The sequence below is a fragment of the Aedes aegypti genome, chromosome 2, assembly GCF_002204515.2.
Source record: "Aedes aegypti strain LVP_AGWG chromosome 2, AaegL5.0 Primary Assembly, whole genome shotgun sequence".
NCBI classification, from domain to species: Eukaryota; Metazoa; Arthropoda; class Insecta; order Diptera; family Culicidae; genus Aedes; species Aedes aegypti.
The window spans coordinates 352,847,592-352,863,982 of NC_035108.1; the positions used below are offsets into that span (position 1 = coordinate 352,847,592).

At 34.9% G+C, this 16,391-nt stretch overlaps 1 protein-coding gene across 1 annotated transcript in view; it reads right to left on the reverse strand.

The window, feature by feature from the left end:
• The window catches only part of LOC5579471 (restin homolog), a 354,271-nt gene that overhangs the window by 155,866 nt on the left and 182,014 nt on the right, over window positions 1-16,391 (reverse strand). The window contains 1 exon segment of the mRNA XM_021846323.1: window positions 14,641-14,733. Within this exon segment, the coding sequence (XP_021702015.1) occupies window positions 14,641-14,733 (93 nt within the window).

Below are 16,391 nucleotides of genomic sequence, written 5' to 3' on the forward strand. Positions count from 1 at the left end.
TTAATCACTCTAAAGACGCGAGAAAAATAGCACTTTTGCTTTTCATGCAAAAAATCGCTCTGATGACACAAAACAAAAACACGAATGCTTAGGATTCCACTAGGCATTCCACTGCCCAGCAAAATACGCGGCAAGAAACAAAACCAAGCTTCTTCACCGGCGCCACGAAAAAACGATCTGGCTTGATTGGGATTTCCTTAGCATTCTTAAAAGTGCTAATCTAAAAATATTCTATAAAGTGGATATGAGAATTTTTTGAACCAAAAATGGAGAGTTGTAGATTACTAGAATTTATTTATGGAAAAATTCTGGGATTAACCATTGGAAAAAAAATAGAACCTGATGACATTTCTGGAGATTTTTTTTTTTGAGAAATTCAAAAATGAATTGAACAATTTATTAGAAAATCTGTCGATTTTTTTCTTCAAATCCACAGAAGAAGAGCTAAAGCTGTTAAAAGAAAACAAATCTCTGGAAAATACTTGAATCTAGTGATTTTTTCGGTTGCATCCTAGGGTGACATCCCAGTGGAAAAAGAATATAATTTTCCACAGAAATCCTTGAACAAATTTTCCTGTAAATTTTTCGGTATTTTCACGAAGTTATTGAAAGAACAGTTGAACGTATTTCGCTAAAACTTTGAATGAATGTCAGATTTTTTAACTTTTCTTTGGCTACATTAACCTCTACGTTACCGACCTCCGATTTGACATTTTCAAATAGTTCCGGAACGGTCCACTTATTCAAATTATGTTTGAATGATAACTGTTGGGAGAAGTCGTCTCCAATTCGATCAAACACATATTAAGAGCAGTGTATGCGTAACGTCAGCATCAATGCTGCAATAATTTATTTAAATTCATTTATTTCAATTCATATTACAATTTAGTAGCTTACATGATAGTTTCACAATCGTCACTTCCAGAGATACTTACTCTCGAACCGATTCCTTCACACTACCTATCAATTAAAGCACAATCGAGTAACCGACTTGCAGATGGCAGTGTCGCCAGTTCCACTGAACTACTCTCTAAGCGGTCGCAACAATAACAATCGATCATTACCTTATGTTTTACATAAACACTTTGGTGTTTCAAGTGCAAAAAAAATCACATATCCAAAACATGGCACCCTTGTGACCCCAGTACAACCCGGAATATCTCCGGTATGGTTCCGAATGACAAATAACTAGTACCTCTATAAAGTCAGCTGAAGGTGGTTTCAAAAAAATCGAAGGAAATTGATGAAATGGCAGCTATTTGAAAACGCCATGTCGGAGATCGATAACGTAAAGGTTAAACTGATTTTTGAAGATATGAAACACTTAGAGGATTTTCTGTGAAAAAAATGCAGATAGATCTGCGGAGAACTTTTCTGAGAAATCGCCTAGATCTAGAACATTTTCCCAATTGAATCCTGTTTAATTGCTTATGAAATTCTTGTGGAATATAAGATGGAATCCTTAGATTAACACATGGAAGAATCATTTATTGTTTCTGCAGGAAGCCCTGAATAATTACTGCGAAATTTCCAAGCGATCGAAGAATTTTCGAAAAGTTTGTTGAAGAAATCTGAAGAGAAATTTTAGGAAGAACCTCAAAGGAAAAGTTGGGAAAATTGTTGGTGAACTATCTGCAGAATCCATGTTTGGTGATCGTTAAGACAATTTTGGTGAGACTCATAGAATTTCTTGTACTATTTCTTGGAGAAATCTTCAGAGATTCCAGATAATTCTACACTAATTGCTAATGGATGATATAATAAACTTACAATTGGAATTTATATAAGCACGTACTAGCAATCCGAGAAATCTTCTTGTAAGATCAGAAAGCCAAAAAAACTTCAGTAAAACTGTTGAATTGTAACTACTAGTCCCGGGAATGTTTTTCTGGGATTTCCCAAGAGGAGCTCAGTGAAAACTAGTTCTTGGCGAAAGCACTGAAAAAGTACGGAAATAATTAATGAAGAAATCCCCGTGTGAATTCTCAGAGGAATCTCCTAAAAGCACATGGTTCATGAATATCTGAAAACTTCGTGGAAGCATCAAAAGGAATATTCCTCGTAAGTTCATTGGAATTTTTGAAGGATTTTTTTACTTGACGAAGCATGAATATTTTCCTTGGTGAAAATTAAAATTTAAAAATATTACCATACCAATCTATGTATACTTTATGTTTTATAGGCCTATGAATGATGATAACAACTGTTAACTCCATCATATGCTCCATCCAGTAGATCGTTACAATGAACAAAAAAATTTGGATCTCTTTTGAGTTTGGATTCAAGTCAAAAAAAGAGGAGAATTTATTAGAAGTAGGTACATTTTCTGATGATCTTTTGTTGCGATTTTCCGTTGATGAAGGGGTATTTTCATTTGATTTGAAACAATTAGAAACCGATTACTAACAACAAATTTTGTTTCATTTTTGTTAGAAGTACATTGAGTTGTTGGAGTTATAACATTATTAAAACAAAACCAGTTCTAATAACAAAGTTTGTTTATTTTTTTTATTTAAAACATCTCATTATAACACAATTTGTTATAAAAAAATATCATCAATTGCTTATAACTGTTATTATGCTTATATATGTAATTATAATTCTGTTATGGAAAATAACAAAATTATTTATATTTTTGTTGAACTTGAAACGTAATGAGTTACGTTTATGTTTAAATTATATCATATTTTGTTTCAATTTTATATAGGAAATTGTGTTATAATTTTTGTATTTCAACTACTAATCAGCCAAAGTTATAACATATTTCGTTAGATAAAAACGTGCTAACTGTGTCACAAAATCTGAAATTATCTGCGACAACATTGGCATAGGATTTTCTTAGGGTATTTGAATCGAAAAGATTCGAACGGTTACCTTTCGGAAGAAAATCGGCTTGGGGTTGAGCATGATTAGAATTTAGATGCTGTTGAGGAAACTGTTTGAGGAACACCGTCTATTAAAAACGTTACCGTTCATCTGCCTGGTACGAGCCTCAACGATTCGTTTGCGCGAACGGCAATCCCAAAAGTTAGACTTATGGTTGCCCCCGCAATTTGCGCATACAAACTTTTTGGTATCTTCCTTCACAGGGCAGACGGCCTTAGCGTGAGAAGAACCACAAAACAAATCATGCATTTAGTATCCATGCCACAATGTTTGGTACCATGACCCCACTTTTGGCACCGACGGCACTGAGTGGAGCTCTGGAAATTTCCTCTATGTTTCTGGAAATGTCACGCGGACATCAAACAAACATGCTTTTCTATAGCTTCTATATTATTTAGATCACTTTCGTTAATGTAAACTAAACAGAATTCTTAAAAAATGACCTTTCTTACGAATGCCAGATAAGGTTCTCTTTTTATCATGATTACTTAGACTGGGTGAAACCCAAGTAAATCATTTATTCCATTTTTCATCTCTTCAGGTAAGACCTCTCAAGGCGACCTTGAGCAAATGTTCAGGTTTGTCGCCATAAGTGAAAAATTTGTGATTTTCTCTTCATAATTTTTAAGAGTTTCCGGCAAAACGCAAGTTTTCTATCTTTGCGATTTAGAAGAAAACCTTCATTCCCCTAATGGAGTTCGTGAATAGTGGAGTTAAAGCTCCGATATTTTCACAAAGAGCCTTAAGCCGTTCACGAAAATTACTAAATGCTTAGTGTTTTCCTTTCTAAAATCCTAATCCAAACAAATCCACCTCGTTCAAGCAGTCCCGAGACGCTTTCTTCAAGGAACGAACCACTTGAAAGCTTCATAAATAATGCAATTCGGAAATTAAAAGCACCGGTTCTATATTTTGTAGCTTCGGGAGGACACCGCACTTTTGATGAACGGAAAAAGCTACGAGCATCGAAAAGGTGTGTCCTCAAGGTGTTTACCGACGACATCTGAAGCAGAAACCCATTGCCATAAACCCCGCTCCCCACTTCTCAGGATCTGTGAAGAAAAGTTCTCCGTTGGATTCGATTTAACTAGAAGCACTTTCGATCAGAGAGAGAGAGAGAGAGATCATCGCCAACAGTTCGTTACAGGAGGAAATTGTTTTCCCCAACAAACTTCAAACGACACCAACCGGGGATTGGAAAAAGAAGGAGTTTTCCAATCACTCTCTCCCGGTGAACTTTTTTTTTCAAGGTCAACCGATGCGGGATTAATGTATTTCCGATTTCGACAAAGTTGCAAAGTTGGTTTATATTTTTGCATCACCGCCCTTCCACTCCATGTGGGTGGGTGCCATGAAGTTACCGACAGAGGCAGAGACAATTGATTTATGTGTAGAGTCACGATGGAAGACCAGCAAAGGTGAAATAAATAACTTCTAATGGCAGGGCATAAATCTTGCTTCGGTTATGTCTTCCGTGCCAAGAAACTGTTATGCCGCTCGGTGTTTGCCTGTTGCTGGCGTCATACTTGCAGGATTGTTTATATACAATGTTTCGTGAAATAAAGGAAAGAAAACTAAAGATCACATGCAAGTTATTGCATAGAAAACAAAAGGATGAAGTTTTAATTGACGAGATCTCGGGTCCGTATCTGGATTCGTAACGTCGATTGTTATCATACTTCCATGTGAGTATCTCCTCTATTTTCTGTTGGAAACACTGTTACTCGATTCTATAAGTTCAATGTTAACGCGAAAACCATTCTCACCTTTTAAAGACTTTTTTGAAGTAGGTTATCCTGGGTTGGTTGTTAGATATATTGCGGCATTGTCCAGAGTCTTCTAACAGATGAATCAAATACTTCACCAATATCTCCATGAATACCTCAATTCTTCATGGAACTTATCATATATTTGCACCTGAAATTTCTCAAGTAACTCTTTCAGTGTCATGCAGTGATTCTCAGGTTTCCCTGTTAAGAAAACAAGTATTATCTAAACACATCACATTCTGAAGAAAATATTTCTAAAGAAACTTTTCTACAATTATAACAATATTTCCGCTGGAATTACTTTTGAAATATTGCGTCAAATCTATCCATCAATGTCATACCAGGGCAATTGAAAATTCAAAAAAATTTGAAAAGAAAAAAATATCCCAATTCTTCCTTACCATTCTTAAATGCAAATAGTGTTCTGTGAAATTTTCAGTTTTTTTAGGGGTGATTTGAAGGTGATTCAAAGATAATGTTGGTTTATGTGGAAGTTACCATGAAAAAAAATGGAAAATTTTCCAAACACTTAAGTACTGTAATGCAAGTACAAACTCTCATTCCGTAGTGAAAACTCATTCTTCAAACCCTAATGAAGGATGGTGCTGAAGAAACAAATCCCTCTCGAGCTCATTTTGTTTGGGATTTTTGTGGATGTTTGCAGGGCTCATATGTAGCAAAATAATAGCAAATAAAATCGTGAACATCTTTTCTTCTATTTGTCGGAATGAATTGTTCTTTATTATGGTTTGAAGAATGAGTTTTCACTAAGTTTGTACTTACATTCTAATACTAACGTGGTTGGAAGATTTTTGAAAATTTTCCTTGGGGCACCTTTGAATCATCACCAAGAAAGCTGAAAATTACACAGAACTCTATCTGTATGGTTAGGACGGTTAAGAATATAGAGGAGATTGGATTTTCAAACTTTTTTGAATTTTGAACCGTCCCAATGTCATACATTCAGACATTTATATATAACTTATTAAAGCTGTTTTTACCCCAAATATAGCTTCCAGTATTCTTTCCATATTTGTTTAATAAACTTCTCCGTTCAGAAATTTTCCAAAAATATTCACAAAAAATAATTTAGCAATTCTAAGAAATAACTTACTAGATTTCTCATAGGATTAGCTTAATAAATTTCTTTAAGAATTTCTCAAGTTATGAATATTGTTTGAAATTTCTTCAAAATAAATAAATTATCATGATTCTAAGAATATCTGGAAAATGTTTTGAAGGATTTTCTACAAGAATCTTTTGAATTTCTGAGCCATTTCTCGAGGGTATTCTAGGAAGAATTCAAAAACGAATCCTCGGAATAGTCCCTTGAAAAATTTCTGGGTTAATCCGTAGAGCATTTGTAGAAGGCGTTCCGTAGAATTTCGAGTAGTTCTGGAAAACAAATTCAGAGAGTAGCATCATGACTTTTTGAAATGTATTTTGTCAAGTAAGAATCTCTATAGAAATACTTTGAAAAAAAAAACCTTGGTGAAATTCATGAATGGATCAAAGAAAATTTATCAGAAATGATTTATGAAATAATCTCAAAGTAACACTGCACTGTGTTTTATTTTCTCGATTTCATGCGCTTTTTGAATAGCGCCCAAACCGTTGATTTTAGCGATATAGTTTGTTTGGAGAAGTTTCTTGGTATATTAAAGCGCAACTTTTGACGAAAAAGAGTTTTGTGATCAATCCACCTAGAAGTGTGATAGAAAAACTATTTTTTTCAAAACATTCAGGTAGACTTATGATTGTTTCAAATTGCCAATTCTATAACTTTTCCGAAGACACGATTTTTCTATCTCTTTTACTTTTTGAGATATAGGGAGCCGGATCCTATTCTTGGCATTTTTGATTCACTTCGGCAGTGGGGTTTTTCGAAAGCTACTGAGCTCATATTTTGCTACAATGTGCGTCGTATCGAAGTGCTTCTTATTGCAAGGTTTCAGACAATTCAGTCGAGAAAAACCCCCCATGCCAAAGTGAATCATGGAAGTGCCTAAGTAGCTACCCTATGCCGTTGTATGTGAATGGCCCCTAAAAAACATACTTTTTATCATAACTCTTTTCCAAGATTTTAAACATTTTTTGTGTTTTCTACAAAGTTTTTTGTCATAGAAAAACCCGTGTTTTTGTTGAACATATCAACACCCTATCTTTTTAAGTAACAAAGTTATTCACGAATTACTCTTTTTTCAAAAGGTAGTTTAGGCCTCTATAGCTGGCTTTGGCGCAGACAACTCTTACAAATCATGAATGTGCCATATCTCCCCTTTCGGCAGTTGATAAAAACTTTTGTCTATAAGCGTCTTTGCATGGGCTTTTACTATCAAACAAATAAGCCTTATGAAAACGAATTAGACTGATAATTCTTTTACTTTAAGAGATAGAGAGGTGCGATGTTCAGCAAAAAATACGCTTTTTAAGATGTTTAACAACTTTGTAGAAGACATGAAAAATGTTTAAAAAAATGGAGAATCACGAATAACTAATGAAAATGGCCTATTCTAATATTTAAACAATAGTTTTTGCATTAAACTCGATATAATTCGAAAACGGCTACTTCTAGAGAAAATATTCTTATAATCATTATGGATTAGAATCATTTCAAGATGCTTACTGTATCATCAGAACGTATTTATTTTAACAAAAAATCAAAATTTTGAAAATCGGACGAAAGTTGTTCTTAGAAAAACTTTTTATCAAAAATTTCTCCATCATGATACTTTGTCCCAAATATCTGTTTGCTATCAAGATTATATGGTGAAAAATATTAAAAATGGGGTTTTTGTGTAATTTAAAATTTAAGTTTTATTTTTGATTTTTCTATGAATAATATTAATAATAATAATAAATAATAAATAAATAAATAATAAAATATTTTTTCAGTGTTTAGTTTTTTCTTATAGTCCAAACGGTTCACTACAACATATTCATAGAACATTTTTCTCTAAAATCAACAGTTTCAAAAATGATCAATTTTTCTATGGAAAACACTTATTTTACCATACCAAAAACATGTGCAAAATTTAATCCAAATCGAAGACTATCGAGCACGATTTTTATATTTTTCGACTCATTCTGGATGGAATTCGTCCCCAATTCAAAAATGTTCTCTGGACTATTGCAATCAAATTAATGTCGAAAAAACTACATGGTATTGCTTTGAATATATATTCATATGCAAACAGTTTAGAAAAAAAATTAGATTCTACAAGCAAATTTAACGAAAAATTGTCAAACAGGTCTTATTGAACAACATGGCAAAAGAAAGTTTTTAATTACGACATTCCTATGAAGAGATAAAACTGATCTGGATCAGTTATAACCTATCTAGACATATTAAAAGGGATCAGAATGTAGTGCAACCTATTCCAAGATAATTTGTCGAAGATTCCAAACCTCTAGCATTCATATCTAGAGTTATAAGTTTTGTCATGAAAATTCTGCGATCTACACAAATCTGGTGAACTCGAATAATATTTTTTGGCTTAACATACCATTGTTTGTTTAGTTAGCTACAGTCATTTTGGTTTGAAAACCCATGAATTACACCTTTTGCGATAAAATTTTACACGATTCTCATGCTGCTTCAGTGTGCGAAAAAAAATGTATTGATTGAATTGTTCTAGGGAAATTTTTTTTCCAACCGTAGTAAACTATTGAAATTTAAGGTACAACTGAAATTTCCTCCTCGGGCACCTAGTGTTGGAAAACTCTCTTAGTTCTTAGGATTCTCTAGCAATTAGTTCAGGGATACTGCCTGTTTATTTTTGGAAATCATATTGAATCACTCTAAGAATTCCCTTAAGTTTTTCTCCTCGGATCTTTTTTCCCAAGAGGATGTCTCAAGAAAATTTATCGAAATACTTCTGAGAGCACCTTTTGTATGTATTATTCTTGTAGTCTATATACTTCTTCCAAATCACTCAAATTTCAGTTTTAGAAAGTGCTTTAAAAAAACCTACAGTAATTTCCTCAGAAGCTCATCTTGCAATTGCACTGAATATGCTTCGAAAACTCCATCAGAAATTTATTCAAAGTTTTCTAAATGACATTTACAGGAATCTCTTCTACAATGCCCCAGAGCATATAACAATTACTGAAGTATCGTTTTATTAAAGTCTAGAATTAATATTTTGAGGAATTCCTTTCTCTGGATCTAATGTTATGTATCCTCAGAGAACTCCCTGAATGAATTCCTTGTGCGATCCTGTAAACATTGTTTAAGGAAATTGTTAAACAGCTTTCCAGAGAAAAATTGAAGCTCGAAAATCCGTTGGTTTTAAACTGGTTTTTACTTGAAGAAATGCTTGAAAAGGAGCTTCTGGATAAACACTGGCGTTTGAAGAATAAAACTTGGAGGAACAAAATATATGCCTGAAATTCCTGTTAGAATTTTGAAAATTAACAAATGTTTTCAGGAAGCAAGTTCATTGATGTAGCTGTAAATAACTTCGAAGAATACTACATTAAAATTTGATATTATTATTCCCAATACTTGGAACAAAAAAAAATATGTTTGCATTGACGAGAGCTAAAAATCTCGTTAATAAAGTCAAATCAATCAATCAATATACATCTAAACAGTAGAATACGATTTAGAAAATCGTTCATTTCATGGGGTAAATACCAATGCTCACCTATTTTTTGTAGCAGTTCTCACTCATTGTTATTTTCAATGTCAAGCTTCAAATGAAACCTACATTCTTCCTCTGTACGATGCCACTAAAGCTTTGATTACACAGTGCGAGCAATGCAAGAACATTTGTGCAAGTTGCAGGAATTTTTGCGCGAACTTTGTAATATGACAACGATCTACTAGCAAACATTTTTTAGGAACATATTCGTGCATTCATTAATTAAATTCGTCGAACTTAAGTTACATAGCAATCGTAGAAAGTTGTGTAATACGAAAGGGGACCAAATTATTCATTCGTCTTGGTCTGATTGATAATAAAGCATTGATGTTGGAAGAAAATATCTCCAGAGGCTCTTCCAGAGAGTTCTCCAGGTTCTTTTTCAAGATTCCTCCAGGAATTGTACCAGAAATTTATTCAAGATAATCTTCACAGTGATCCACATCACAACGATTTCGCCAGAGATTCCTTCAGGAAGAACTTTTTATTGCAACCAGATATTTTTAGACCAGATCAGATAGGACAACAAGAGTACCTTCAGCAATTCCTCAGAAGTTCTGCCTAGAGTTCATTTATATTTCTATAGGGATTCCTCTAGAGATTTCACAACGAGTTTCTTAAAGAGTTCCAGCGGGAAAGTCTCCTTTGATTTCTCCAGAAAAAAACCTTCGGTAATATTTTTAATAAGATTCTTCCAGGAATTTGTCCAAGAATTCATTCATGAACTTTATCAGGGATTGATCCAGGGGACCCTCCAGAGATTCGTTCAGGCGTTTTTAAGTGATTTCTCATGATATTCTTTCAGATGCTCCTCCAGAAATTCTTCTAGAGATTCCTCCAGAAAAATATCTACAGGGATCCTAGCAGGGATGTCTCCAAAGGATTCTCCAGGAGTTATACTAGGACAACTTCTTTTAGGATTATTCCACAGATTTCTTCAGGGATTCTCCACGTATTTCTCCAGAGATTCTATTAGGATTTCCTGCAGGGTTTTTTTTCTGGGATTATACAAGTAATTACTTCACAAATTCCTAAAGGGATTCCTCGAAAGTTTTCGCCAGCAATTCTTCTGGAGATAGGTTTAGCAAAATCGCTACAGGAATTACTAAAAAATTATCCAGGTTCCCTAGAAGTCTATCTAGAGAATTGATCTGAGCGTACAAAATAATTTCGGTATCTTTTCAAGAATTTATCTAAAAATTCCTCCAGATATTCCACCATGGATGCCTTCAGAATTTCATCAGAAAGAATCCAAAGAATTCTTCCTTCCAGATTTTTTATAGACACTTCTTTCCGGAAGGAATTTTTTGTAGAAATCCGTAGATATATTCCTGGAGAAAAACATGGAGGGATTCCAGGAGCAATCCCTAGAGGCAGTGCTGTTAAATGTCAAAAATTTGAAAAAAATAAAATGCTTATAGCACCCTCGCATGCGCAATATCGCATCAGCAAATATTGGAAATCGCTAGTAATTCGGAAAATATCACCGCAAAAAATATTTTACGATGACTTTTTCCACTATGAGCAATGATATTAGTAATATTCAAATGTCAAAGTCACGTGAAATTCATGACATTTAACAACTCTGCCTAGAGGAACCTCTAATAGTAGTCCCTGTAGGATTTTATTGAGGAATCCCTAGAGAAAATTCTGGGAGGAATCTGGTTAAATCTCTGGACAAATCCTTGGAGAAATTCTTGCCGGAGTTCTTGGAAAATACTTGGAGGAATCCCTGAAAAAATCCCTAGAACATCTTTTGAAGGAATTATAAAGAAAGTTTTCTGGTGTACCTAATCTCTGTAATTCCTGAAGAAATGTATAAAGGTGTAATCTTGTGTAATTCTTGAAAAAAATGCTGGAGAATTCTCAGAAGGATTACCCTGGTATATTGCTGAAGGAATCCTTGCAGCCCTACAGATGGCTGTCATCTTTGTCATCCCTGGAGTATGCTCGGACAAATTTCTTGAATCATGAATCAATGTAGAGATTTTGCTGGAGAAAAGTCAAAGCTTTTATTTGCTTTAACGGATTGACAAATTTATGGAAAAATACCAGTAAACGTATCTGGAAATATTACTGGAGGAATAACAGAAGTAATGGAATGGAGCTGTATCGGAACTGGTTTAGAAAATACGGTTGTGATTAAAAGTTCTTCATAAGGGATTACCTAGATCATCTTTTGAAGGTATTCCTTGAAAAATCTTTGAAGAAATCCCTGGAGAAATAGATACTGTAGAGATTAGGAGTTGTGAATAATAAAACTTCGTGTGGGCTTCGTAGCCGTGCGGTTAGTGTCACCAGGCATTTAGCCGCATCGTGCTAAGGAGTGTGGGTTCGATTCCCGCTGCAGACCGGAGAAACTTTTCGTGAGGAATGTTTTCCGACTGTGCCACTGGGCGTTGCATGCTAGTCCGTTGTCTAGTGTGGTGCTTCCTTCAAAGGGCAAAATGCCCACTGGAAGCATTAACGTGCCAGTGTCTTTTAAAAAAAACGACCTACTGGGGGCCCAGATAGCCGTAGCGATAAACGCGCAGCTATTCAGCAAGACCAAGCTGAGGGTCGTGGGTTCGAATCCTACCGGTCGAGGATCTTTTCGGGTTGGAAATTTTCTCGACTTCCCTGGGCATATAGTATCTTCGTACCTGCCACACGATATACGCATGCAAAAATGGTCATTGGCATAGTAAGCTCTCAGTTAATAACTGTGGAAGTGCTCATAAGAACACTAAGCTGAGAAGCAGGCTCTTTCCTAGTGGGGACGTAATGCCAGAAAGAAGAAGAAGAAGAAGAAGAAGAAGAAGAAGAAGAAGAAGGGTGGCAGTACAACTAGTCGGTGAACTAGTCGGAAATGAAATCTCTGGAATTTATTTTCATTTTCATTTTCATTTTGCAGCGTTTGGTGGGGCAATGAGAGCGCAAGTCAGTCCAAAGCCGGGGTAAGGGATAGGTAATGGCCGTAATAGTCTATGCGGACCACTTGAACACCATCGGAAAGGATAAGAAGGGTTGGGGTAGGGTATAGGGAATGGAGAAGACTTGACACAGTAATGCGATTAATGCTGCAAAATGTAAATGTGCTGAAAGCAATTTAATTTGAGTTTTGAAGTTTGATTTGACTTATTAAAATTCCAAATAGATCGGCCATTGTACAAGTAAGAAAGTATATGCTGATCGCTTTCTAGAAATTTTATAAACAACAAAATAATAACAATATGAGAGTGATGCTAAGGGCTGCTGATGGCACAATGCGACGCTTTAGGAGATTTTGATACTGAATGAACATTACTATACAGAGCGCAATTTAATCGATGTTGATAACTTTACAAACTTTATCTGTTTTTACACTGATTGACGATGCTGATTTATATAAAAATATTCAAAAAATATTTGATATTAGTTCATTTGTTTATGTGATCTAGGTGTTAATAATGGAAAAATTTTACATACCCTTGATGAAATACTTCCCTGACCAGAAATATTATATTTTGAGCGCCCTTTTCGAAGCTATTCTATCCAGGTATCCATGTACTGCTTTCAATCCTGAAATTATTCTTATTGTGCATGCTCATGCATTATATTAGTGATGCTCATAATCATGCAACAGATAAGAAGGAGAGAAAAAGAGAATATAGGAACAGTGATTAGTAATGAGTTAATTATGTAGTTTTGTTAGAATTATAAACAATTAAACAGCAGTAATGAATAACTTATAAAATTACTTTGCAGCATAGCTGAGCCTTTCGGAACGTAAGACCGATGTATAAAAATAATTTGTTTCGAAATTGTCCGCGTGGTCTTCTAGTGCCCCTATTAGATCAGAATCAGTCATAGACATACATATCGAATGCTCGCCATGACCCTATGACCAACATTTGTATATGTATAGACTTAGCTGATGTGGCTTTTCTAATAGGTAGTTCTTTCACTCATTGATTGTCTTCAAAACCTTGTCAAGTATAGAAAATTGATTTTGTTTCATTTATTACTACATTAAAGCTACATTGTGCTTATTAAGTATTAGGTATTATTTTATGTTTTTATCACTATTGATATTATCAAGGCCAGAATTCCCAGTGAGTGAAGAATTTTATAGTACTAGAACACCATAGAAGATCGCTTAACATTACCTAATCATGGAACGGCTTTTTGCTCTATTATTTTAGGTAGATGCTATTGATCTCCCTTTGCTCCTATCCGCAACCCGGTGCACGCGCCCTGTTGGTTTTCGAAAACCTCGTAGAAGATTACAGACCGTCAATGGCATTCCCAATTACTACCCCACATTGCACATTCAAGGGTCTGATTGTGCTCCTAACCCACCCTCAGTCTGTAATCTTCTCGCCAGTTTGAAATTATATTTTCCCGAAGTGAAAGTAATTTTGATGAGTGATAGCGTAGTGCAGCCCAACTGCATAGTACAGTAGTTTAACCAGAATCTTTAGGTCAGAAGATAAAATCTAAATTTTGTAATAAAAAGGTTGCCATTGCTTTGAAATTTACCCAACATCTAATCAAAACTACTAACAACAGCGATCAATTATCAAAATTCATCGCTCCCTGGAAAATATAATCCCAAGCCCAGGGAAATGAAATCTCTGGAATTTATTTTGTAAAATTCCTTAATAAATTTCTGGAAAAACATTTAAAGAGATCTTAAAAAGTTTCTGAAAAAAAATCCTGCATGAATTTTTAGGCGATAATTTGGGAGAATTACAAAGCGATGTGCATTTGGATGAGCATTTAAATAACCCATAAAATTTAAAACGAATCCATAAAACAGTCCCTAGAAAAAATCATAAATATGAAAAAAATAAAAATTGGGAGACATTCGTTGACAAATCTGACATACTTTGAATAAAAACTCAATGAATGTTTGGAAAAGGTTTTGAAAGTATCTAAGTGACTATATTGTAAATGTCCAATGATTTTTAAAGGAGTTTTCAGAAGAATATATTGAGTTAGGTAAAGAACGTTTCCAAATAAAACCCATGGAGCATTCCAAAAGAAAGCCATAGAATGTGAAAAATCTTTATCAACAAAATTTGATTGAAAAACTTTCCTATAATTTACAAATTTAAAATTATTCTGTTATGTTTGGTAGCTTATAATAAGCTGTACATTAAATTGACTTAAATATTACTTTTTTAACTGTTTCTTCGTTGGTCACGGCATCGCTCTGTTCTTATTACCTGACTATGTCAATGCCGACTGAAGTCAGGCATTGACTACAATTAGTATTATGTGCTTCTGCATAGTATTGAGTATAATATAAGTACTGAACTCAAATATGACCTTACCTGGAAGCCTTAAAATACACTATCCCAGCCCAAAACACTCACCTGGCAAGTGCGACTTGCTGTAGTCGGTATCGCTTGGCCGTCTCATCCTGCTGATGCTCAGACTGCTCGAGGCTGTATCCGAAGAAGAATCGTCTGCACCAACCGTGCATATATAAAAATAGACACAAACATTCGGGAAGCACAAACAAAACGATTGTATTCCAGCAGCGGCAGCAACAGCAGATGATATCGGTGACGTTTGTTTATGATGACGATAATGATGAATGATTGCCAATTTGATTGTTGTTGATGTTTTTGGTTGATGCCCCGAATTTCGATTGGATTCGACAGCATGACATAACGATGGTGATTTGCATTGCGACACGGGGAGCAATGGTGATGTAGAGAGGCGTGCCCAAGAAAGAAATAAATAGAAAGAAAAAACAAACAAGCGCAAACATTAGTGAGGCACAGCAAACGCACAAAACAACTCTTATAGCAAACTTGGGTTATTGGAGCGCACTAAAACTACAAGTTCGGCAATTTCTGGGAGCAATTATCGTTCGGTTTTCCTATCGAAATGGCAATCGTTCCAAATTTGTCGATGACAAAATAAACAGGCACCACCTCCTCGCAAAACTGTTAACACGGTGCTTAATTTACTGTTATTATAGATAAAACCTGCTTCTCTTGACCGATTCAAAAAAAAAGATTTTTTTCAAGTAACCGTGATTTTTTTTGTCAAAAATGACCATTTTTAGCGTTGTGAAATTTTTGAATAATTTTTTTTAATTTTTCTAATAAACTGACTTAAAACTAAATGACGACCAAAGAAATTTAATATGAGAAATGTCGGTCCCCTAAGAAACATTGAAATATCTTCAAAACAAGGTCAATGATTGATGACCAAAATCGACACAGATTCTACGAATAGAAAAGTTTTTGAGAACCTGTGAAAAATGGTGCGAATATATCGAAAAACAACAAAATTATCGCATACATTTTCTTGTAGTAAAAAATGATGCTGTCGGTTGAACAGTGCTGAGTAGTAGTTTTTTTCAGCACTGTTTCTTTGATTAAGAAAAGTAGGCCGTTATGTAGTCTATCTTCTTGATGAAAAGTAGGCCAATATATAACGGAATTGCAAAAAAAATATGGTTGCTGTGAGAAATGCAGAGTTCTGATCTGTAAGTTTTTCTTCGAACGTTCATTCAATAAGGTAATTTTTTGACTTAAAATATGAAATGGCTTATTTTCTTCAAAATTAACGTCAAATGAAACACCGTAGCTGCACTTGACTACTTAGGAGTTGAGAGTGGAGAGAAGTTCGCGTTCGTTGTTGACCGGTTTGGGGTCATTTCTTTCTGCTTGTCACGGGTGGTTATTGACGCGGGTTACACCCGTCGAATATAGCAAATTACGTTTTCTACCATTCCCACTTCTACAGACCAGCGATCGCTCCTAGCGCGCTGTGGAGGGCATCGTGTCAGCCAAGAATGTCAATTGCTAAAACAAACAATAAACAACATTTTGTGAAGTCGCGAGTACAAGCGGAGAAGCGGGCAAAATTCCATGTCGAATGTGTGTGGACAGTTGACACACTTGACAACTACTTATCGATTTGGTTTGAGGTTGTAGAGATTGCCAAACAGTGAACGATGGCGGGAAATTTAATTTCATCGTGAGCTGGACAAGACCGAGTCATGGTGATTTGTCATAGCATAGAAACACGTTGCTATAGAATAGACGAAATGTCTGGATGATTACAAAGAAGCTGAGTTTCATCTTCAGAACCGCAAATCAAGGGCAAA